Source organism: Nanorana parkeri, unplaced genomic scaffold (genome assembly GCF_000935625.1).
Source record: "Nanorana parkeri isolate BGI_ZX_2015 unplaced genomic scaffold, ASM93562v1 scaffold169, whole genome shotgun sequence".
In the NCBI taxonomy this organism is placed as follows: domain Eukaryota; kingdom Metazoa; phylum Chordata; class Amphibia; order Anura; family Dicroglossidae; genus Nanorana; species Nanorana parkeri.
This window is the reverse complement of record NW_017306437.1, coordinates 1,575,863-1,600,055: the sequence shown is the minus strand read 5'-3', so window position 1 is coordinate 1,600,055 and position 24,193 is coordinate 1,575,863. Positions and strand designations below refer to the sequence as shown.

The following is a 24,193-nucleotide window of genomic DNA, read 5'->3' as shown; positions in this document are numbered from 1 at the left end:
CAGGGGTGGATAAATCAATATGGAATTCGGGATCCAGCTCCATTGACAGCAGCTAGAAAAAACCTCAAAAGTTAGGCATCAGCTGTAACTTTTAGAAAGCATTGGCTACTTGGCTCTTGGGATTTGTCCAACCCTGGTATAGTATACAGTGGCATTGATTGGAGTAAAATTGCTAGGCTGTTTATTACATAATCCCAATGGTGTTGCCAAGCTTGCATGCTGTCAGGATGTATGTGCTGTATGTGGTTATGTAATATTATAACATGACAGTTCTACTAGCACAGAATTGACTAGGCATTTACTGTATATCATTAAGTGTAGCATTTTGCAGAAAACTGTTTGCTACTTTGCAGATAAAGTACTCCCCCCCCCCCAGGACAAAATAAAAACACAAAATATATGTAGAGTAGTTCTCAACCTTTCTAGGGCCGGGACCCCTTGGTAACATTTGCCAAGTTGTGGTGACCCCCAATGGTAAAATTTAGGGATGACGCGGCTGCTGCTGACACTGGGAGAACTGACACTGCTGAACTAGGAGAGGGCTGAGGAGGACTCTCACCTAGCGCAGCAGAAATCACACAGCGATCCACAGGTTGAGAACCACTTGCGTACGCCGTCAGAATAAAAAAAAAAAAAAACACCATAGGCATGCATACCTAGATTCCTATTGGCTATTTCACTTTGCAATAGAAACCTAGCTATTGTACCCGCCCTCTGCTGCTGTCAATCACTAGACGAGGACCTGATGGAGAACTTCAGGTCCCCCTCTGCTGATTGGCAGCAGCAGAGGGCGGGTGCAATAGCTAGTTTGCTAATGGCTATTGCAAAGTGAAATAGCCAATAGGAATCTAGCTATGCATTCCTATTGTGTTTTTTTTTTCTCTGACTTACGGCGGCCCCCGAAAAAAAATGATCGCAGGGAAAGGTTCACTCTGCTCGGTCGCGCAGAGTAAACCTTTCCGGTAGAAAGTGTTTCTCTCCCGGGCGGCCTGGAGCCGCTATCTAATAGCGGGAGACTCCCGGGCGACCCCTGGCACATCGTCATTCGACCCCCGACGGGGTCGCGACCCACAGGTTGAGAACCGCTGATGTAGAGGGATATACTGTCAATGCACAACGTATTGCCTCCCCAAAAATATCAGATTTATATTACACATCTACGGAAAATCATTAGTAGCACATCTTGTTTTGATGCTTTGTTCTCTCAGGTAAACCCCTCTTCTCATCACTAGAGTCTGGCAATCAAACTTTATAATAGCGCAAAGAAGATCCCTACCAGGAACATGTCTGTAATAATATATTTGTGTATGCATTATAACAAAATGTAGCCTCTATAAATGCACCAACTAATAGCTATGTTTAGAATTACACAATGTATACTATGGTGAGAATCTCTTTACACAGCCCTTCCTCTGGTGCCTCCAGAGTAAAGAGGGGCATGAAACATGACACATGAAGAGAGAGGTAAAGATATGGCAAATACCTTTATCCCGTCCACCAGGTTATGAATTACTGTGGTTTGAGGCTCCTACAGAGGAAGAAAGAATGAGAAATGGGAAGGAGGAGAGAACAAGAATAGGTAGGGGATAAGAAGAGGAGTAAGAAGGAATTGGGGTGTCAGGGATGTGGAGAGGTAAAGGAGGGGATGGGAGGAGAGATGACAGGGTAGCAGGGCTGAGTAGATGGTAAAGCGGCATGGCAGGTAAAGACTACTTCACAAATTACAAACCTGGAACTATCCCACAAAAAGATTACAGACTAATCTAAGCCACAGACAGATAACAGACTTCCCGCTCCAGAGACAGACCACAAACTTATCTGAACCACAAACAAATGAAAACACGTATCTCTAAACCCACAGATAGGCCTTCCTGAGACAAACCACAAACGTCTGTACTCCAAAGAACACAAGACAAACTTTCCAAGAAATAGACAGGAAGAAGGCAGCACTCCATTCACAGACAGGGCAGTAGACGCCCTTATACCCGCCTTCCCCCCAGAAGCTTTGCACCCCACAAAATATCACGGATGAACAAAAAGTGTGGTTTTGCTCAACCCACTTCTCATACCAAGGCAGCTGGTGGAATAGGCCCCTTCGGACTAGTCACTCCAGCGCTGTTCTTAGTGCTGTTCGTCTGAGGCTTGGGAGAGAGACAAAGACCTTATATGAGACTAGTTGTCAACAAGGAAGCAGAGCTGTGTGGACTGATGGAAGTAATACCATATGAAATGTAAAAGTCAAAAAAACTATTCTGAAGCAGTACTGCAGAGACCTAAGTTAAAGAGCTTCTCAGGGTAATAAAGCAAGACCAAATTGTGATTTGCTAATTATTTCTGTGCTACTTTTCTAAAGTCTGTCCACTTAAAGTAATACTAAACTCTAGTTAAATCTTAAAAATGCATCAAGTACCCTAATTATTAACATAAATGTAGCTCTTTTGTATATCACTCAGCCGCAGATCCTCAAATCATCTTTGAATTTCACGTATACTGGTCTTGTCCGAGGTTACAAGCCTTCTGGAAGATGGTACAAACCACACTGGAACGCCTGTTACAGTCGAAACTCCCGTTGAAACCCATTCATTATCTCCTGGGCCTTCTGTTCCCTCACCTCCGTAAGCATGACCGTAAACTAGCCTCCCATATACTGACAGCGGCAAGATGCCTCATAGCCCTCCAGTGGAAGCGCCGGACTCCGCCGACTGAGGAGGAGCTATATCAGCGTGTTAAGGAGGTGCAGGAGATGGAACACCTGACTGCAAGGTTGAATAACAACCTTCATAACTATGAGAAGGTTTGGTCAGCATGGACTTCTCAGGAGGACCAAATCCTGGTGCCAAGATGTGCATCAAGCACGGCTAATGTGTCCTAGACATAGAGGGTAGCCAGTAAACTGACAGAATCAGGGTAAACCGGGAGTGGATTGAGACCTGGAGGGGCGGATCCAAGGAAGAGTGGGTCATGATCAAACAGGAGCAAGGTTAAACTAGAATGTTACACACCCTGGAAGTGGAGTGAGGTACTTGTTTACTTGTTTAATTGTTTAATTGTTTACTTGTTACTTCTTAAATTGTTTAAGTCTTAAAATAATGGTTTAGACATGCGTATGTATACGTTTCACCCTAGGGATACATATGCCCATGACTAAACCCCGTGTGAGCTTTCTATCGCTACATACAGTTTAGTCACTAAAATATGTGTGCAGAAAACGGGGTGAAAAATTAGATGGACAGGCAATTCTCTTTACTGAAGGTTTGTGTACTGCCCACCTTGAGGAATCTACCAGTAGTAAAATGGAGTCCTGGAGGGACTGCGAATGCTCTTAACAAACCTTTGTCCTGATGATCCGAGGTTGTGGTACTTTAACCCCCTAACAATAGAAGCTAACATGGGAAAATGTTTTGATTATTGACCTGTTTCCTTCTCTGTATATTTCACTCTTGATGTCCATTTGATATATATGATTCAATATGTTGTAAATCCTATACTACTTGTATGAAAAATAAAAAAGTTTACTCATAAAAAAAAAAAAATCATCTTTGAATTGGTGCTGACACTGTCCTTCCTTCTGGAAGGGGGCTACTTTTGTTCCCCATGGTCCCTGTGTGTGTTGTAAAGTAGTCACCACTCCAAGCTCACTCCTGTGATGGACTGTACAGTGGTACCTCGGTTCATGAACGCTTCTGTTCGCGAACAATTCGGTTTGCAAGTTTGGCAAAATTTTGCTTCCGTTCGCGAATTCCGCATCGGGTGCCGAACACAACCGCAGACATCTTCCCCGCTCTGACACATGGTCGTGGCTTCCTCTAGTCGAGATTGCGGTCTGGTCACAGTTTGATTTGGTTCGCGACCAATTCGGTTCACGACTAGAATCGTGGAATGAATTAAGTTTGTGAACCGAGGTACCACTGTACAACACACACAAGGACCATGGGCAACAAACGTAGCCACCTTCCAGAAGGGAAGACAGTGTCAGCACCAATTCAGAGATGATTTGAGGATCTACAGCCGAGTGATACACAAATAAGATACATTTTTGGTAATGGTTAAGGTACTTAAATGTATTTTCAAGGTTTAACTCCTGAGTTTAGTGTCACTTTAATTTACTTTAATCTAAATGTATAACCATTCCTGCCAGATCAAGCAGGCATCTCACATAGCTTCTTGATGGTGCTGTAACCTTCTTGTCACATGATGTTGAGCAACAACCCTTTAAGTGAACTACAGAATATCGTTCTAAGAACCCTCAAATACATGACCTGGATGTTTGCAGGCTTGAATTCAGGAAACAAAAATAGCCAAAATGATAGGGCAGACAGTGGCACAAGATGAATGTTTAGCAGGTAGGCTGTTTCCCAGAATTGTGCTTGGATGCTAAATGTTCAGGTTCAGCTAAAGTATAGTATAAGATCCTGGACAAAAGTGCTTAGAATCTAATGAGCGTAATACAATAACCAGAGAATTCTTCTGTTGTGTAAGTTTGGTATAGTCTATAGAAGACATACTGTAAATTATTGCTGTAAGTATACAAATATTACCTTTCCAACATCCGTCTTCTTGTTCAGCAAACTTTTTGCTGCTGCAGGGGGACCAAGAGATACAAAATATGGTTAGCATGCATGAAACCATCAACGTGGATATATTTATAATTTTTTTTGTCAGCATGGAATTATTTCTAGGAATAGGAATGATCTATTTCACCTCTAGGAATCATGACCTTGATGATTATTTCTAGGAATAGCCATGATCTATTTCACCTATAGGAACCATGACCTTGATGATTATTTCTAGGAATAGCCATGATCTATTTCACCTATAGGAACCATGACCTTGATGATTATTTCTAGGAATAGCCATGATCTATTTCACCTATAGGAACCATGACCTTGATGATTATTTCTAGGAATAGCCATGATCTATTTCACCTCTAGGAACCATGACCTGGATGATTATTTCTAGGAATAGCCATGATCTATTGCACCTCTAGGAACCATGACCTTGATGATTATTTCTATGAATAACCATCATCTATTTTACCTCTATGAACCATGACTTTGATGAGTCTCATAATGTGAATGCAATATATCAGGGAGAATAGTCAACGATTACAGAATTCAAGTTATTAATAGAAGTGGCGCTGCAGAAATATGTGTCCATGAAGACCAAAATATTATATGGATTCAACAGTATACTCTTTTCCCAGGTCGGAAAATAAAAGTGAAATAAAAATAATCCCTGATATATAGCGTGCTATCAAGTGTTCCTATTCTAAATTATACTTGAATTCAATATTTGGGCTACAATGGTTAACAGTTTAGAAGTCAGGTTTCTGATACTTTTTGTTGTTGTTGGTAAATTGCTAATTGTAGCTAAATTGTCATAGTTGTTCCATTTTACTGTGCAATTTGTGTATAGAGAATCCCTTGTAATTCCTTTTCTTTACAGAAATGTTGGTTTGGAAGCTGACAGGGCTTCCAACACCTCTTCAGCATGTTTAGCCCCTGGCTGTTTAAAGCGTTCCCTTGTCTTCTTTAAGATGCAGAGGTTGCAGGTTTAATCCCCAGTTGTCAGACAAAGACAATTTTTTAAGGTGAGCCAAAACATGTGTTATAGTTTTAGCTAAAGTAAAGCTGGCCATACACAGATTGAATTTCAGCCATTTCCTGGTGAATCGGACACAATTTTATCCCCGGGTGACCCTACTTGACAAAAGACGATATATCAACCAACCTTTGTCAAAGGAGTGGGGTGGAAAATTGTTGGCCGAACATTGACTGCAAACAGTCAGTCTGACTCTCTGGGTATTCTGACTCTCTGGCTGGCTCTCAGCATAGAATAACTAGCAGAGAATATACCTCAATCGGTGCTATTTAACATAGATAGGGAATCTAGTGATTTCTCTCGCTCTGCCCCGAGGGTGGAACAATAAAAACCTTGTGTGCTTGGCCAGCTTAAAAGAGAACTATGAGGTGAGTGAAAATTACTTATCCTCATAGTTCGAGCCGACGTGTGACAAAAAACTGTCACACGTCGGCTCAATAGATTGAAAAGTGAGCGAACGCATACCGTCGCTCGCTCACTTCTTGATCATCTCCCTGCAGAGATCCGTGACTGTCAGTCACCGCTCCCCACAGGGATTCCTTACTTCCCCTCTATGATCCCTCCAGCGCTGACTGGAGGAACGGACAGGGGAGGGGGCGGGTACAGCTGGCTCTGCCTCTAGATAGGCAGAGCCAGCTGTCACTCATGCAGCTGGGTGGATCTCAACAGTAATGTAATTGAGTAATGTAATTGAGCTGTAGCTCGCGATATACTAAACTTTGGGTCACGGGAGGATGCTAGTATATGTCCTCCCATGACCCTTAAGAGAACTATGGGGAAAAACACTTACCCCATAGTTCTCTTTTAATAAAGTTTAAAAAAACCTTGATTCCCCCATCCACACTAACAGCATGGATGGGGAAATCCCCCCACCCCTGTCTCTCTACTGTATTCTGACAACAGCAGGTGTGCTGCTGTCAGAATACTCTTAACAGAGACTGAAGCTAATTGGCTCCAGTTATTGTTTGGCCGAGATTTTTCAGACAGGCTCCTTCCACAGAAGTTGATTGAAAAATCGACTTTTGTCGAACAAGGGGGTCCCGCTAGGTTAAGACCTCTGTCACTTTTTTGTTTTCGCATTGGGGAAATTCTGTCTTATTTTCACAATTGCTACTAGGACAGAGACTCTAGTTCTAACTCGAGGTTCTATCCCTTCCACCATTCCAGAACTTAAAAGAAGTTTTGTCTGGAGTTACAAAATTTGCTAACTGAAGGAATATAGTTTGCATATGGCCACAACAGAGATTGAAAAGGCTTCATTGCCAGTGAGCTGAACTGGTGTGCAAAATGAGAGTAGAGCTGTGATAGCAAACAACAGAGACAGTGAAGGTGAGCAGAGACACAAGAGCTGAGTGGGTCTGGAGTAGTGCAGGAACACAGAAGCTGAGTTTGACAATAGGTAGGCTGCTCGGCTTTCACTTCGCCCTACATATTCCTAACCTTGTACACTCCATTTTGGTACTGTATACATCAGATTTATATAATAAAACATAAGATAAGTTTGAGCTCTGGGTTCCAGTTGATGTAGCTAGGATGGAAAGGTGCAGGCAGTGGGACAGTATTTCAGCTATTGAAGAATGAGGAGAACAAGGGATAAGGAAAAGGAGGAGAGCCAAGGGGAATGGGCAAACTATGTGAGTCAAGGAGGAGGGTGCATGGGTGTTCCCCAGTGAAAAGGAACAAGGAGACAGCCAGCTTGAAATATTATTTCGAGGCCAGAATTTAGTATCTTTTAAACTTAATGCATTTAGCACTGAATATATTGAGTACAACATAAGCCATCCAACTGCAAAAGGAGATCTATCTTGAACCCACCAATAGGGAATCATTAACCCACAGCAAAGTGCATATAACGCTAAGATATATATATTTTTTTAAAGAAAAGCCTAACCTTTCTAGTTAATTGCTAAACTGTCTCAGTTATTAAATAAGTATAAAATAAATCATTCTAACATTTATATTGGTTTTTTTTTTTTTAGAGTTTCAACATTTTATATTTAAAGTTTCTCCAAATAAAATAAAATTTCATATGAAGGCCCAAACATGAGATCTTTGGCATATAGCTTTCAGACAAGCTTTCTGAGATCTCGTCAGATCATGGACATGCCAATACAGTATAAAACTGGCAAGGGGGCTGGGGGTTAACAAAATGTGTGAAATTTAGCTGAAATTGCAGTTGCACTTGAAAAACTCGGCTCCCACAGACTGGCATCATATCTCTCATAATAACTCTATCAATCTACTTCATAATATGGCTCATTTTAAACTGTTAGTATGCTATCAGTGGATAGCACAATGGGCATATAGGTTTCCTTATTATCCTTTGTATTATTATCCCTATATCCGTTCCCTATAGCATATTTGACGGACTTGTGGGAAAATCCAGGCATATTGGAACACAATTTCTTAATTACGTGAGAAAGCCTTTAAACCTTCCATGACCCCTATACACCCCTGTATGCTTGTTTGGTTAAAAGAATGGTACTCACTCTGGAACAGATAAAAATATTGGGGGGGAATTTATCAAAGCAATTGCGACCATTTTAGCCTCTTAGATAATTTTTTTTAGTGCAAATCTGTCTTTTAACACGTGCGCCTGTTTTGACCAGAGCTTGCACTACTTTTCCAACTGCACGTGTTTTGCGCCTGTTTTTATCTGCACTTGTTCTGCGGCGGTCTGAAACTGGAGAATCACCTAACAAAACAATTGCAACTTAAGAAGTCCCCATGACCACTTCTTAACCAGTTGACATCCGCGGTGTTAAACCCCCTTCCCATCCAGGCCATTTTTCAGTATTTCACGCTGCGGTACTTTGACTGACATTTATTCCGTCATACAGAGCTGTACTGAAATGAATTTTATACCCTTTTTTGGGGACACATAGAGCTTTCTTTTGGTGGTATTTATTCACCACTGGGGGTTTTATTTTTTTATATATTAAGGAAAAATTACAGATTTTTTTTAAAAAAAACAGTTTCCCCTATCTTAAATTCTAAAACATTTATAATTTCCCAATTTTTTGGTAAAATATAAAAGACGGGGTCTAGTCGGGTAAAGAGACACCAAACATGTCAAGACTTAAAATTGCGCACGCGCGCGAAACCTCAAAAAAACTAAATTACCCAAAATTGGCCATAGGCGACGCATTAAAAGCTTTTACCGCTCATCAGTTTAGTGTTATCAGTGATTGATGGCCCTAAAATGATTGCTTTCACTGCGACGTTCGCGGCGATATGTAACATGTGTAGCGCAATTGTCATTTTCGCGTGCTGGCGCATGCGACGCATATTTACGTTTAAATGTGCGTAAACGAAGGTGGGGGGACTTAAACATTTGGGGGGGGGGTTTACTTTTTTTTATTTGTGACCTGTTATTTTTTTAAACTTTTTTTGTTTGTGACTTTTATTTTTTTTAACTTTTTTTATTTATATAGATTTTTTTTTACACTTATTGTTATTGCTATTATATAGGGGGATACCATCCCCCTATATAATAGCACAGGTACACTGACAGGTCCTCTTTATGGAGACATTAGGGGTCTCTAGACCCCTAATGTCACCTGGAGACCCCAAAAGAAGCTGATGAAGCACAGATTTGCTTCATCAGCTTCTTCTATCTGGCATAGGAGCCAGATGACTGACAGGTGAATGCGGAAGTGATGTAATACACATCACTTCTGCATTCACACTACGGAGGGAGAACAGCAAGGAGCTGATCTCCCTCCCTCCTCCTCCTGACGCCCTCCCGAGCCGGTCCCGGGATTAAATGGGGCAGCGGATCCCGGGATTAAAGGTGAGGGGTCAGGAGGGGGGAGATGGCGGCACCCGCGATCGCGCGGGGGGGGGCCCTCCGAAATTCACGCCATACAACCGATCGGCGGCTATAGAGCCGCTGATCGGTTGTATGTGAAACAGCCGTTAACTGCTGTAGTAACAAGCGGGTCTTTCCTGCCCGTGCGCGCGCGCTAGGGGGCGCGCGCGAGCAGGAAAAAAATGCCGTCTGGCGACGGCAACCCGCAGATAGGAGTCAGCCGTCCGTCCGTTTTTTCTTAACGGGCGGACGGCAAGAGGTTAAAGAAGCGACCGTTTTTTGCCTGGACTCACGAGTCTTCTTTCCTGGAGTCTATTTAACCTAATCTATCAACAACATTACACTAGCAACATAATTCTGGCGCAAAGTGCGTCAAATATATTTTCCGTTCAAGTGCAAACACTCGCAATTGCTATGATAAATTACCCCCATTGCTTCTAAATTTGTTTTTGTCAGATGCCTTATACCAAAGTTTTGGGAAGTAACTAAAGCTGGCCATACACCAGTAGAATTTGATTCCAAAAAAATAATTTTCGGAATGCTTATTAACTTTTCTAATACTTAATGAGGTCAAATCGATGATCATTTTGACCATAGTATTGAAAAAAAATTCTTGCAGTGAATTTGGTTTTCATTCGGGAAACTCCATGAATTCCACACATGAATGTTAAAATCAAATTACATTTCGAATGACATTTGTCAAGTCTCTGATGGCATTATCAAAATTTCTGACAAGATTTTTCATATGGATATTCGTAGAAAAATCTACCAGTACATGGCCAGCTTAATTCTTGACGTGTGAATGACTGGATCCCCCAAATGTCCTTTTTCATTGAATTAGAGGAATCTTCATGTCTCCATGTCTAGGCAAGTGCTCCATGTACTCAATTGTCTTCTTTTAAAGGCTGTACAGATGTAGTTATTTACTTTCTACTTTAAAGCTTAATCTATATATATATATTTCTTTTTTTTCTACATTAACAGTGTTAAAAGTGAAATGTAAAAAACAACAACAGTGGCTGGGGTCACTTAGTGGAAAGGAAGCAGCTATGTGTTGCAATACAGTGGCATCCATCCAATAATAAACAGTTTTAGGTGGACTTAGTCTTTAAGTGGAAGATGATTTCCAGTACAGACCCACTTTAAAGTAACATAAAGTGAGTTTTCCTCATGCAGCTCCCTTTTTGAGCTCTAATTCCCCAGATGACCGTACAATACAAATATTTCTATGTAAAATATTATATGCATATGTATCGACTTCTGTCAACCAAGGATGATAGACAATAGCTGAACATGGGACCCACTGCTATTCACAAATGAATTGTTTGAAGTTGGGCCACTTTGTGCGGTGGTTCCAGGCAAATTGGGGATTTTCATCTTTATTGATATTTGATTTACAAAGTGTAGTTAATAACTGTACCACAGTGGTGCACATGGTGCTTGAATAGTAAAGCCTGCTTATCTATACGGAAATATCACTTCCACTGACAAAACAGGAGGTAAAAGGATAACCAAAGTGCTAGAACTTACCTTGCAATAAATAGAAAAGGAACGGAAGAATACATAGTAGAAAGAGAAAGGCAAGGGATGAGAGCAGAGATAGAACATACAAGAAAGAAGCCAGAATTAGGAAAGTCAAACAGAAGGAGAGAGAAAAAGAGAAATAGTGAAACAGTGAAAAAAAGACAGGGGAGAGGAAAAGATACACATAGGTAAAATACAAAAGGTGGGCACTGTCAAATGGCATATCTGTGCATATAATGCGGGCATCAGCAGGCGGGCAAGACAGGACATCCAACACATGCCCAGCCACAAAAAAACACTGTCCATCTACAACACTCACAACCCCCACCACACTGCCCCCTGCCTATAATACAGTGCATTTGCTCACAGTGTGGAAGACTTTGCGTCTGTGCCTACTCAACTTACAGTGTGATATAAGACTTACAAATGTAGGCTGCTTAGTCATTTATATCACTTGAAGAAAGAGCTTGTTAAACTGAATCTGACCTGGCCTTCAACGTGTCTAATATTACAACAGTGTTAAAATACAGGCAACCTTTGGTGCCTACAAACACCTGTGTTACCCTTTAGTTTGAAACCTGTGTCCATGTAGAGCCCCTTGGCTCAGGTTGTACACATGGCATAGACTTTTCTCAAAGTTTACGTCTCATTACTTCTCAACCCTAAATGTATATGCTATCATTAAGGTTATAAATACCAGAGCCACAGTGGGCAGTAGAGGTTCTAGCATTTGACAGCTGAATGACAGTAAGCTTAGAGGTAGGAGGGGATGGTGCCTGAATTTTAAGTCTGGTGTCACTTTATTGTGCACTTTTTAGAGCAGATCAGGTTTGCTATAGCACAGCTTTCTCAAGGAGGGAGCTTAACTCCAAAATAAGCCATGACGAGGTCGACAGGCTTTTGACTGAGAGATTCTGTCATAGAAACCTGAACAGGTGTCTATGGCAGCAACTCCTTTATCAACCATTCTGTCTTAGTGCTGTTGATTTCAGAGCTAAGCTCATCTCTGCCTTGCCCATAGACAGACGTTCCCCACTCTTCACCCTGACACTGTGTGACATGATCCAGGGCACCCCAAAGTGCAAAAGGGGGGGGACACCAAAAAACCACAACAGGGGGTTGTGGTGCAGAGGGGGGCGGGAGGCATAGCCGTTGATAATACAGCCGCCTGGATGACTTGTAGTTGTAGTAGCGGGTCCTGTCTGAGGTCATAGGTTGCTAGGAAGCCAGTGGTCCTAGCAGCAAATGACTGAGCGGAGGGGGGCCTGCGCTGAGTTATGACTGGCAATGGAAACACCGGCCTCGGAGACCAGTGTATCCACTATCAGCCAGCTATAACTCATTCAGGTCGGCGGTCGCGGTCTGGACAGAATCGCCACTCGGTCCCTGTCCGGACTGCAGTCCACCATTTAGTGACCCCCTCCTCTATACCTTACAGTGCTCATAGATCTTCTACAAACATGTGTAAAATTCTTGAAACAAAAACCACATGTAACTTATATTCTCAAATACAGTTTCTACATACATATACAAGGTTCTACAAGAAGACTGTATGACTTTGAATGGTGGAAATATATTAGCTAGTTGGGTTCCATATTTAATTGTGCTTATTAGGATTACTCAACCTTTGCTCATTGTGGAACTTTCAAGGTGGAAATGTAAGTTTGCCTGTTTTCTTGGACCTCAAGAAAATGGGCCCTCAGAAGAGACTATCAAGCTCCTGTTTATATCATAATTATCATAACTCCAGTAATCTAAAGTTTAGCAGCTGTGTACACTCTGATGCAAAGCATAATAAAGCAATTTGTGTCACCATTGCACTGAGTTTTGTTTTCCTAGCTACGTTCTGTACCATTCAAACACCAACAGAACACTGGCAAGGGTATAGACTGATTTTCACAATACAACACCTAAATTCTCTATTTGCACAGTGACACTCACATACAACGTGTACACACACATGCACTGTACATGTATACACAGAACTGCTGAGGAGCACAGTGAAGTCATTGTACAATAGATGCCATGTACACTGTCAGATAATTGCTGGGTTGTACCTCAACACATGCCATGCACGTGACATGCCCAAGCATACAGCATGCTCCAAGGTACGCACACTACATGCAGCGTCTCCAAGTGGACACCCAACATGGGCCCCTTATATGCTACCTATATAACCCTACCATGGCAAAGACAGACATTAGCGCATAAACGAAAGGAAGCCAACTCAGTGCCTAGTATATGTGGGAAAATCTGATATTATACAGGCTGGTAGACATTTTACCCTTCCACATTCACCCATTAAGACACAACACTTCAGTGCTTAGGCAATGTTATAGTCCTAGTTATTAATAACAGCAGGCCAGTAATTTCTAGTTCCTGCTACCTCTCCCTAATCGTGGCAGGAACAATCTGCAAGCCAGTCTCCTTTAAATTGTTCACGTAGGCAGGCAGCTAGGAAGAAGCATCTACATGCAGTCACTTCTGAGGGGAGGGAAGGGGCAGGTGTGAAAAGGGATAGGACGTGCCCTGCGGACACTACTACCTTGTTCCACCAACCCCAGGGCTGTACTAGTGGCGGCAGTGGTGATTGTGGCAGGAGCTGTGGTCTGTCTGCCCACTGTGAGAATGACAGAGATCAGAAAAAAGGGGACGGAGGAAGAAAGTAAACAGTGGAGGAAAGTGATGATTAGATAGATCACATTGAACAGTGATGAGACACAGGAGGTTGGTCATATACAAACACATGAATTAAATCAGTAAGAACAGAAGGTAGAACGAGAGAGGAATACAGGTGCAATGTAAACAAAAGAGGACAAATGAACACAAGAGGGTCCAAACAAGACAGAGCAAGAGGAGGAGAAGAAATTAGAAGGTGATGTGTGGGGGGTAACGATTTTTACGAGAGCATAAAGTGGGAAGGAGAAGAGAGATGAAGTAAGTAGAATAAGGCAGACTTAAAATAAAGAAAAGTTAAGAGCAGAGAGAAAAGAACATTATCTCCACCACATGGTTACACAAAGAGACGGATCACTGGTAACTGGTCATATTTATGAGAGTTCTGCAGCACTTTAAAGTGACATTAAACCCTCAGATTTTTTAACATAAACCAATACTGTAATGTGTGCCTTACTGTAATCCATGGTTGTTTTCCTTCTCTTTGCTGCTCTTCCTTTTAAATCTGTATCTGTTCTCATGCTGGGAAGAACTTCTGTTTTGCAGCAGACTGCCTTGTCTCTGGAATGGCTACATGGTGTCTGTGTATAGGTTTGCAACCTGAGCCAGCACTACAGGAAGAGGCACTCAGCTGCAAAGGGAAGTTCTCCCCCAGCATGAGAAGACATGAGGATTTAAAAGGAAGAGCAGCAAAGAGAAGGGAAACAACCATGGATTACAGTAAGGTACACATTACAGTATTGTTTTATGTTAAAACATCTGAGAGTTTAATGTCACTTTAAGCTGATAACATCAGAATGGGTCTCGCTGGGTGAAAAGTGCTGGGTCGGCTGTTCTCTTCATTATTTGCAAAAGATTAGTCTCTGCTGTGCTCTACACTAATTGTAAAAAAAAGTGGACGATGGATTATTTTAAAGTAATTTTGAAGTGTTATATGCTTTTTATAAAGCAATGGTTTCATCTGCATATTGGTATTGTCATTAGGGACTGCATTGCTCAAGACCTCAATTGAATCAAAGCAGATCTGCTGAGCCTTTCATTGGTCATAGCAGAAATGGATCTACAACTCAGTGTTATCTCAGAGATAGACTCTGCAGTCTATTGCACTCTTGGTTTTAGGAAACAGAATTCTTACAGTGGGAGTTCAAGTGTATAAAACTGGCACTCATAGAGCTAATCCTCCAAATGCACAGTATTACGTATAGCACGGAAGTCACGGCAGCATGTTACACTGATCATGAAAGATAGAGATCCAATGTGGAAGGTGGTCCAATCATTATTCTGTACACAGTGATGTCATTCTAGAAAATGTCGTTAATTGTGTTTGGCATCTCTATTCCAGGTGCCACTATTGACACCTGTGATATTGAACACTTATTACTAATCCTGAAAGTACATAGATGAGCTGTCTCTGTGATCCATTATAGACCAGTACAGGTGGTATAGGTGTACAGCATTTGTTATCTTATGAAATCTGGTTTTGGAGTATATAAGATTAGATGTAACAGAGTGGTATCTTCATTGTACAGCAGTACAGAGTAGAGATCAGCAGTGGTCCTGTAGAGCATTATAGTAGTATGTGTTAAGGTTTAGCAGAATGCCTGTAGAAAATTCTCCAGATTAGGTGAGGGACTCACTTACCAGAAAAGTTCCTTGTTGCCAGCATAGTAGTTAGAATGGCTCCCTATAGAAATAATATAATGTGGATTAATATGGCATACCCACGGGAAAAGGACACAGAAATGCATGATGGAGCCACGCTTACTTTCAGCTTTCGACGAGCATTGAATTTCTTCAGGCACTCCACAGTCTCTTGTCTGTGCATCATTGAGGCAACAGTTGAACGTTGCTGTGAGGAGACAGAAAGAAATGTTGCATCATATAAATTCCCAGAAAATTCCGGTACAGCCCAGCCACATTTCAAAGTGACCAAAAAAAAACCCCAAATATATTATTGTAAAAATATGGGTTACTTACGCAGACCCATGGGTGCTTGAGGGCTTCATGAGCAGTAATACGCTTGGCAGGGTTGATGGTCAGCATCTGGTTAATCAGATTCTTCGCTTCTGGTGTCACTGTGTCCCACTCCGGTGATGGGAACTGTAGAGATATTTGTATGTGTCAGTGAAAGGTGCTAAATTGTCACAACAGTACTTTTCTGACCCTTGGATCTGCATCACATTGGGGTTTTAGCCACTAATAACACCTTGGCGTTTCTGCCACTCTACCTAATAGAAGTTGTTCCCTTGCTAGCCAGATTGCTGCATAAACTCAATTGTAAGGAGGGCAACACCTCCCTAGTCTGGCCATTGAGGAAGTGATGCCACGGAAGAAAGTAAATAGACCACCAACAAGAGAATGGCTAAGAGGCCAGGAATTTGACAACTCAATGTCATGGGTCATTAAGACAATTATTATACTGTTCAGAGATATCAGTTTCACGGAACTGGCTACAACATAATGGCTTAAACAGTCCTGCACTCCCTTGTCTATAAAAAAGGGACTTAAAGATGATACATGTACAGGAAAACTAAAGACAATTATCTGCAGAGTATTACAGGCACGTGAATGGCACAGGAAGTGAGGAGTGTTTTAAGAGAAGGGCTCTACCTATTCATCTGTTATGATCTTCTACAAGTAGTAATACATGGGACAAGACTGTCTGTTTTACATAGTTGTCTGACAATCTCCCAATTTGTAGAGCAAGAATAATCACATCAGAGGATGCCTGAGATCAGTGATTGCAAGGCATCCATCGAGTTTAAGAGTTTCTTTCAATTTTCCATTCGTCTCTATTAATAGAGCAAAGATGAATAGTGACAACCCAGTTCTCCCATTTACTACCTCATAGGCAGCAATGGGGAGAAAACCATTCTCTAAATACTGTATGTGTCTCTTAGTTAGATAAAGGAATGTCTAACGACCCTGATCACTGTTCTAAATGGTCAAATTCCTCCACAAATGGACAGATTAAGGTCCTGTGTCAACGGACTTTAGTCTTCTGCTGATGGCATCAGTTGAGACGCTTCTGAGGTCATTCATAATTCACTGATAGGTGCATTTGACATGCAGTTGACCTTTTTCTGATCTACATTTGACAATTTTCAAGTCGGTTTTACCTTTCCAAAGACTTGTATGGAAATGCAAAACCTGTTTGAAGCAAACAAAAGTCCATCGACACAGGCCCTTATTATAAATTTTACAGTTACACAGTGCATCCGATGTGAGAAATGAAAAGAAAAGACCTAAATGTAGGCTTTGAACAGGCATATGTACATACTTTCCAATACCTCTTATTACACTGATACTGTATACCATGTGTTATGGGGAATAAATATGTATTCATCAGGGAAACAACCTTTTGATTTTCAGACTAGGATGCCTGCGTTATAAGAGATATAGTCTGATACTGCAAAATTTTGCTTTAATACAAGAACTTAAGACATGAAGCATGAACTTGTGAATATTTCTTAGGGTTTACACTGTAAAAAATATATCTGATAATCCAGAATGACCATGCTTCATTGATTTATAGGTGCAATGTGTGTGTGTGAGTTCTAACCTTCCCCTGTTTTTTGTGAAAGTCCCCTATGTGAAAACAATTAAGAGGTTTATTTAATAAATCGAGCAGTGCACAGAGTCCAGTAACCAATGCCAACCAATCACAATTTATATATTAGTAATCTAAATAGTTTCTATACTGAGTTATATACCTAACATGTCCATCTATAAATAAGGTAAGCAGGCAAGTAGAACTCACATCATATGCTCCAGCTTTAATCTGCTGGTACAGCTTGTGCTGGTCCTCATCCCAAAATGGCGGGTATCCAACCAGTAGAATATAGAGGATAACACCTAGTAAGACAACACACATGGGAGGCATGCTCATAATTCAAATATAAAACATTAAAGGTACACTTTTATAGGGAGATCTTACTGATCTGCACTTCCGAAAGTATAGGGCCTCCAGCTGGTGATGCTCATGCTCAATCTAGGTTATGTGCAACAGGATGGTATGGACTATGAAATGGAGGCATTGTCTTCTAAAATAAAACACTGGTCTAAACAACTTGTGTATATATGTGTTCTAATGCCAGGGCTGTTTAGATCTATAAATATAAACTATTAAAGGAGAACTATGAGGTGAGTGTTTTTCACTCATCCTCAAAGTTAGAGCCGACCTGTGACAATTAAGCTGTCACAGGTGCAGCCGATCCGCTCACTTCCTGATTGTCTCCCTGCAGTGAGCAGTGACTATAAGTCACCGCTCCTCTCAGGGATTCCCCCCTCCCCTCTCCAATCCTTCAGCGCTGAGTGGAGGAACGGACTCTAGATAGGCAGAGCCAGCTGTCACTCATGCAGCTGGGTGGATCTTGACAGTAATGTCGGGATCCGTCCCGGCTGCGGCGCTCTCGGTATATTGTGGGCAATAGCTCACTACATACTGAGCTTTGGATCAAGGGAGGAGGTTAGTATATGTCCTCCCGTGATTCTAAAGAGAGCTATGGAGGAAAAACACTTACCCCATAGTTCTCTTTTAATGTCTGTGAAGGTCCAGCTGAACTCGTCCAGCTGAATGTGACAAACGTTTACTATCTATAACCTATGAGCCATTTTGTTTCACCTCATAAAGGTAGGCCCCACTCACAGCAGCTTGAATGCGCCTGCTTGTGTGCATTGTGTAGGGCACAATACAATGTGTTGTTATCATATGATCAACCGTGTCTAATGCAGCCCAACGCATATGGCGTGAAGGGAGGGATGCTAACAGACATCCAAAATGAATTGCTGCCTGTGGCTATGAAGCTTTAGGATCACATTTGTGTCTGTGCCTACTCCATCACTGACACCCATAAGAAGCACGCAGCTCCCCCTTTTTTTTTTTAAATTCTCCATGAGCTAAGTGAAAAAAAAAAGAGAAAAGGAAACGTTTCACTGAACATGTGCTGATTCTGTACCATGATTAAGTGTGTCTTGGCAAGTTTAAGGATGGTTGTTATTCTTAGTGAGACATCTGCCTCATTCTGACATTGATTGTGAAGCACAAAAAAAAAATCTGGGTGTCGTTGATGGCTAATCACTTTATTAGTGTTGTATTTATAATGTATATATTTGCTGTGTTCACTGCGTTTACAGCTGTTGTATTTACAAGCCTTTTGCAATCCATAAACTAAGTCTGTACCATGCCGGGTAGATCAGAATGACAGTTAGGAGGCATTTCATCAATTCTGAAAACACACATGTTGAATTCTAAGTGAGAATGGTAGAACCCTCCATATGGCGTTTCATATTATAAAGCCGCAGTCACGGCAACTTGTGTCTGCTTACCACATGCCCAAATATCCACCGGTTTTCCATATGCCTCTTTTCGGAGCACCTCCGGGGACAGGTACCCTGGGGTTCCGGCAAAACCTGGCATAAACAGAACATAATAAGAGTCCTCCCGTATCTCTAGCTGGCAGTAGTTTATACAGAGAGCTATGTGCCAGGGGATTGTTCCATGTACTCGCTTAGGAGAAATGATCCGTGAAAGATATTTTCTATGCTCAGTATTATAGGCACAGCTCTTGTTTTATCCAATGAACTTCGAAGACATTTGGAAGGAGATGAAATCTACCCAGACAACCCCCTGATAAATATCTGACAATTTATTCTTACAGAAACAGTTACATTTTGGGAAACAACGGCTTATTTAAGGCAGTGCAAAGAGCAAAACTAATAGGCTAGGTGCAGTCACCCGGAGCAACCAATCAGATTTCAGCAGTTGCTATGGGTTACTGCACATTGACCTTATTACAAAAGCCCAAAATGCTTTTCAGTTGTATCAGTCCAAAGAAAAGAAGCAGCTACTGTTACATTTAAGGCAGATTTTTTTTTTTTTTTTAACTGAACTGTGTCTAATACGGCACTAAAACAGCATTAAGATATAAAGCTTTTGTGACTCAGCCATTAATAAATTTATGGTATTATGGTAAAACTCCCTGGACAAGAGCTTTCAGTCTAATTTAGGCATGGAGTCACACAGCACTGCTAAAGTCAGTTCATTTTGCAGTGCTATGACGTTATACCTTATTCACAATGGCTAATTGCCATCCATGATTACCAGAGCTTTCATTCAGATACTGCAGATCAGAATAGCAACTACGGAAGAGCCCTTGAGCCATGCTAAAAAAAATATGAAACATGATTCTGTGTTCAAAAGTCAGATTTCTGAGGTTAAAAGTCAGAATTCTGAATTTTTATCTCAGAATTCTATTTTTAAAATTCTGAGTTTGAAACTCAGAATTCTGACTTTTAAATACATAATACTGATTTTCAAACACAGAATTCTGACTCTTAAACACTGAATCCCTTCTTTAAACACAAAATTATGTTTTATATCTTTTTTTTTAGCATGACCCCAGGACTCTTCCATATGCAACAGACATTGTTAGGCAAAAAAACCCCCTTTGTATTACAAAGTTGCAGCATTTCTGTCCTTTCTTTACTTTTCTGTGTATCTATAACCAACAGTTTTTCTAGACTACAAAATAATGTCACTTTTTCTTTCTGTATCCCATTAAACATGACAACTTCAGTCTTTAATACTTACCTTCAGCCCTGCTCCAGAGATCTTCACTGTCCTTGCCTGGTTTTGCACAGCATGTCAAGCTAAAAAGTGTTGGTCAGGCAATGCATGCATACTTGTGTGCCACTTGCCCCATTCATTCCTTTAAAATAGTACTCATGGAGGACACAGCCATTGATGGGAGTATGGCCTTATCTATAGGAATGCATAGGGCAAGTGGTGTGCAGTGAAGTGACAGCCCAACAAGCACTTTTTACAACTATAGGATGTGTGGTGCTGGTCAAGGCTGAACAGTGAATATCTCCAAACTGGATCTGAAGATAATTATTGAAGACAGCTGGCTATATTGTGTGTGGGCTATAAAGGAGCTTTATTTTAAGAGGTTCTGTTCAATTCCTGTCTCCTAGACAGGACATAGATCTAAAACATGGAATACTCACCTCTCCTGCTGCCCACACTGCCAATGTTTGCAGTAGTGAAGAGAAACTGCCAACTGAAGATATTTCAGAATCTGACACTTCTGAAAGTGTCAAATTCCCTACCTCCTGCCAAGCGCCGGGGTTCTTACCACCAGCCCCTATGTCACTACAGGACACAGTAGTGATCTAAGTAAATTGGGGAGCAGAAATCTGACTCTTCCATGTGTTTAGTGACAGATTTGCTTTCAAGTATGCAGCACCAAGTTATCAGCATATCCCTGCACCTCCTATACTTTCTCCACTTTCTTGTTGTTCAGAATAGCTTGTCTTACCCGAAACCCCGCCCCTTCTCTTGTCTACTAAAATGCAGTGTCCTACCCGGTCCAGGAATTATCATGTAGGTGACTAAAGAGATAACATTGTCCTGGTCTACTGAAAACATTTACAATGTCCCCATGACTCCCCAAACTTACCAAACCAGGCCTGTTGTTCCCCTTGCACCTCTATGGCCAGGCCAAAATCCGCCAACTTGACAGCAGCTCCTTTGCATTTACTGGCAAGGAGAAGGTTTTCTGGCTGTTGTTAACAGAAAAGTGTTTAGTTGCATTAACAGATCACCACTGTTCATTGTTTCCAGTTTAAAGTCACCCAAGAGGAATAAGGTGCCCTTTATAAAGGTGAGCAGACTTACAGCTGTATGAATGTGCTTGAGGAATGATAGAGTGCAGCATAAAACTGCTTTGGCTTCACTGCAACCTTTCATAAAGTGAGGTCTGGTCACCTTACTTTCATCAGACTGCATGGTCTCCATCTCTTCCACCTGATGATCTAGTCACAGATTTGAGCACTCCCAAAAAGAAGATGCACTATGTTATTTTACTTACAATAATGGGGAATATCACAGTAGCAGCAGAGGTACCTAACTCTATAGTGTTGATGGTGTTTGTACTTTTTTGAGTAGAAAATGACATAAAACGTAAACATAAAATGCTCCTGTGACACAGCTTTGCTAGGAATCTCATCCAGACTTTAGAAGAGTTACGTACAACTGGGGGCAGCATACATTGGAGCAGTAAAGTGGAATGTCCTCCCTGGTTCAAATCAGGCTGAACCCCAGGGTAAGGCTATATTCTAGGCTGAAAATAGAGAGTAGGAGGCCACTGAAGACGTAGTTAAAAAGCTTAAATTTAACTGATTTTTGTTTAATATAGGTAAACTTTGCATATTTATAGAAGGGTTATTGCTCAGAAGTAACAATTTTGGGGCTTATATAGACAGACAACTGTACAAACTCAGAGTAAAATGCACTATGCTTTCTGGTGCTTCTGAGATGCTTTGAGTTGCTCTCATTTGCTTTTCACTTGCTCAAGGAGTTGCTTTAAGCTGCTTCTGATTTCCACTCCATTCCTTTTTCCAATTGACTTTTGTTGAGATGGGTTGTGCCAGCAGGGGCACCAACAGATCAATTTTAGGCCGATTCAGCAGGAAACAGCCGAAATCAAGCTTAAAAGTTGCTTTTTCATTCATAGATTCAGTATCAGTGCAGATGCCAAGTATTTGGGTGAGTACTCATACTCTCCCAAATGCTCTCGATGCCTAGCCCGATACTTCCGGTATCAGGAAGCCGGGCAGCGCGTCACTTGTGACGAGAGAGCATGGAGCCGGCTTCCCGGCCAATCAGGAAGCCCGGCAGCATGTAATGACTCGGCGCCCCCCGCTTCCTGATTGGTCGGAAGCTGGCTTCATGCTCCCTCGTCACCTCAGGGAGCATGGAGTGGGCTTCTCAGCCAACTCAAGCCGGGCGCAGTGGCATTACACAGCGCCCCGGTTTTCTGATTTGCCAGAAAGCCGGCTCCTAGTGACGAGAATCATGGGGACGGCTTCCCTGCTAATCAGGAAGCCAGGTGGCGAGTCATTCCTGTATGGGACTTCCGGTACTCGGTATTCGGTATCGGTGAGTACCAAAAAAAAAAATACCGGTATCGATGCATCCCTAATTTATATTTTTTTTAAATCTTACATTAAAACAGGGATGCACAAATCCCAGGAGCCCCGTACCCAATGCTCCTTACAAATGACAGCTGCCTTCTAACTTTTTAGTTTTTCTCTAGTCTAGTCTTGGAGTTGGAAAAGTATCTGTACTTGCACCGAGTATGGTATCTTGGTATCTGAACATCCCTAATCCTATGTATTAATATATACAGTTGGGCAAAAAAGTATTTAGTCAGCCACCAATTGTGCAAGTTCTCCCACTTAAAAAGATGAGAGAGGCCTGTAATTGGCATCATAGGTAGACCTCAACTATGAGAGACAAAATGAGAAAACAAATCCAGACAAATCACATTGGCTGATTTGGAACGAATTTATTTGCAAATTACGGTGGGAAATAAGTATTTGGTCACCTACAAACAAGCAAGAGTTTCTGGCTCTCACAGACCTGTACCTTTTTCGCCCCAAGATCCTTTGCGGCCGTACGAGCAGTTCCTGACTCTCGGCGCGGGAGCAGGCAGCGATAACGAGGTAAGTTTAAACCTAGTTAAAGTGTTTTTTTTTTTTTTTTAAACTTCTCGCATATAGCTACTGCTTGCTAGCAGTAGATATAGGCAAAAAAAACAGAGGGTTTAGAACCCCTTTAACTCACAATGTGATTAGTAATTGGGAACTCTGGCCTTATGCATGGGGTAGCCATACAGTATATGGTCTTCGCATATGCTGGCTCTGCTTCCTGCTTAGTAATGTGTGCTGTGCCTTAGTGATTCTCTTATCTTACTGCAAGTCTGCCAGGCAATGTAGAATCTCTGCGCATTTAATTATATGAGACACACACATACATAATGTGCAATGAGATCCATGTGTGCCTAGGCTTTATGTCACATGGGTGCTTTTCTATTTACGGCAGGAAAGGGGTTATTTTTTACTAGAAATAATATGATGAATAAGATGTGATTTGTTGATGCAGACATATACCCTATTGATTTGAGTAAAATGTACATTTTAATGGTAGATCCACTTTAAACAAGAAAACTAGTTTAATTATAATGCAGAATTTGGGTGAATATTGTTATCAAATGAGGAACATAGGCAAGGAGCTGGGTAGAATTAACACGTTTATGTTCTTTACCTGCAATTAAATTTCAGCTAATTTTCAATCACTACATTCTGCCAGTTGGAAAGCACAACTTTCATGTTACACCAAGCTAGCCATAAATAGATGTTTCCTGCTGAATCGGCCTAAAATTGATCTGTTGGTGACCCTGCCGGCACAACCCATCACAACAAAAGTCAATTGAAAAAAGGAACGGAGTAGAACATTGTTGGGCATTGGCTGTCAGAATACAATTACCGGCAGGTGACAGTCCTCTATCCATGCTCTGTAGCGGGGATGGGGCAATCAAGTGATTTTGGGAAACTGAACCTAACTGTTTATGGCCAGTTTTTAGTCACAGGGGATTTTTCCCTGGTAAGATTAGCTCCGTTAGGAAAGGATAGACTCAGAAGAAGCAGCTGCCACATACAGGATTAGAAATGTGAGTCCCTATAAGTGTGGAGTTCACTTTCGGCAGAAGGGCACAAGTCTGCTTTTACAATTTGCTC

General features: G+C 41.5%; 1 protein-coding gene across 12 annotated transcripts in view; it reads right to left on the bottom strand.

The window, feature by feature from the left end:
- Window positions 1-24,193, bottom strand: part of CAMK2B (calcium/calmodulin dependent protein kinase II beta) — a 156,792-nt gene that overhangs the window by 25,520 nt on the left and 107,079 nt on the right. For 4 of the 12 annotated variants that reach the window (XM_018554694.1, XM_018554693.1, XM_018554697.1 and 1 more), the window contains exons 7-16: window positions 21,073-21,175; window positions 18,941-19,024; window positions 17,373-17,467; window positions 15,590-15,712; window positions 15,378-15,461; window positions 15,254-15,296; window positions 13,482-13,556; window positions 4,539-4,576; window positions 2,070-2,141; window positions 1,484-1,528 (exon numbers count right to left, since the gene is read on the bottom strand). In XM_018554694.1, coding sequence (XP_018410196.1) covers window positions 1,484-1,528; window positions 2,070-2,141; window positions 4,539-4,576; window positions 13,482-13,556; window positions 15,254-15,296; window positions 15,378-15,461; window positions 15,590-15,712; window positions 17,373-17,467; window positions 18,941-19,024; window positions 21,073-21,175 — 762 coding nt within the window. Of the gene's footprint in view, window positions 1-1,483; window positions 1,529-2,069; window positions 2,142-4,538; window positions 4,580-13,481; window positions 13,557-15,253; window positions 15,297-15,377; window positions 15,462-15,589; window positions 15,713-17,372; window positions 17,468-18,940; window positions 19,025-21,072; window positions 21,176-24,193 lie in introns of all 12 variants that reach the window. The other 8 variants (XM_018554699.1, XM_018554705.1, XM_018554698.1 and 5 more) reach the window with 3 other exon arrangements.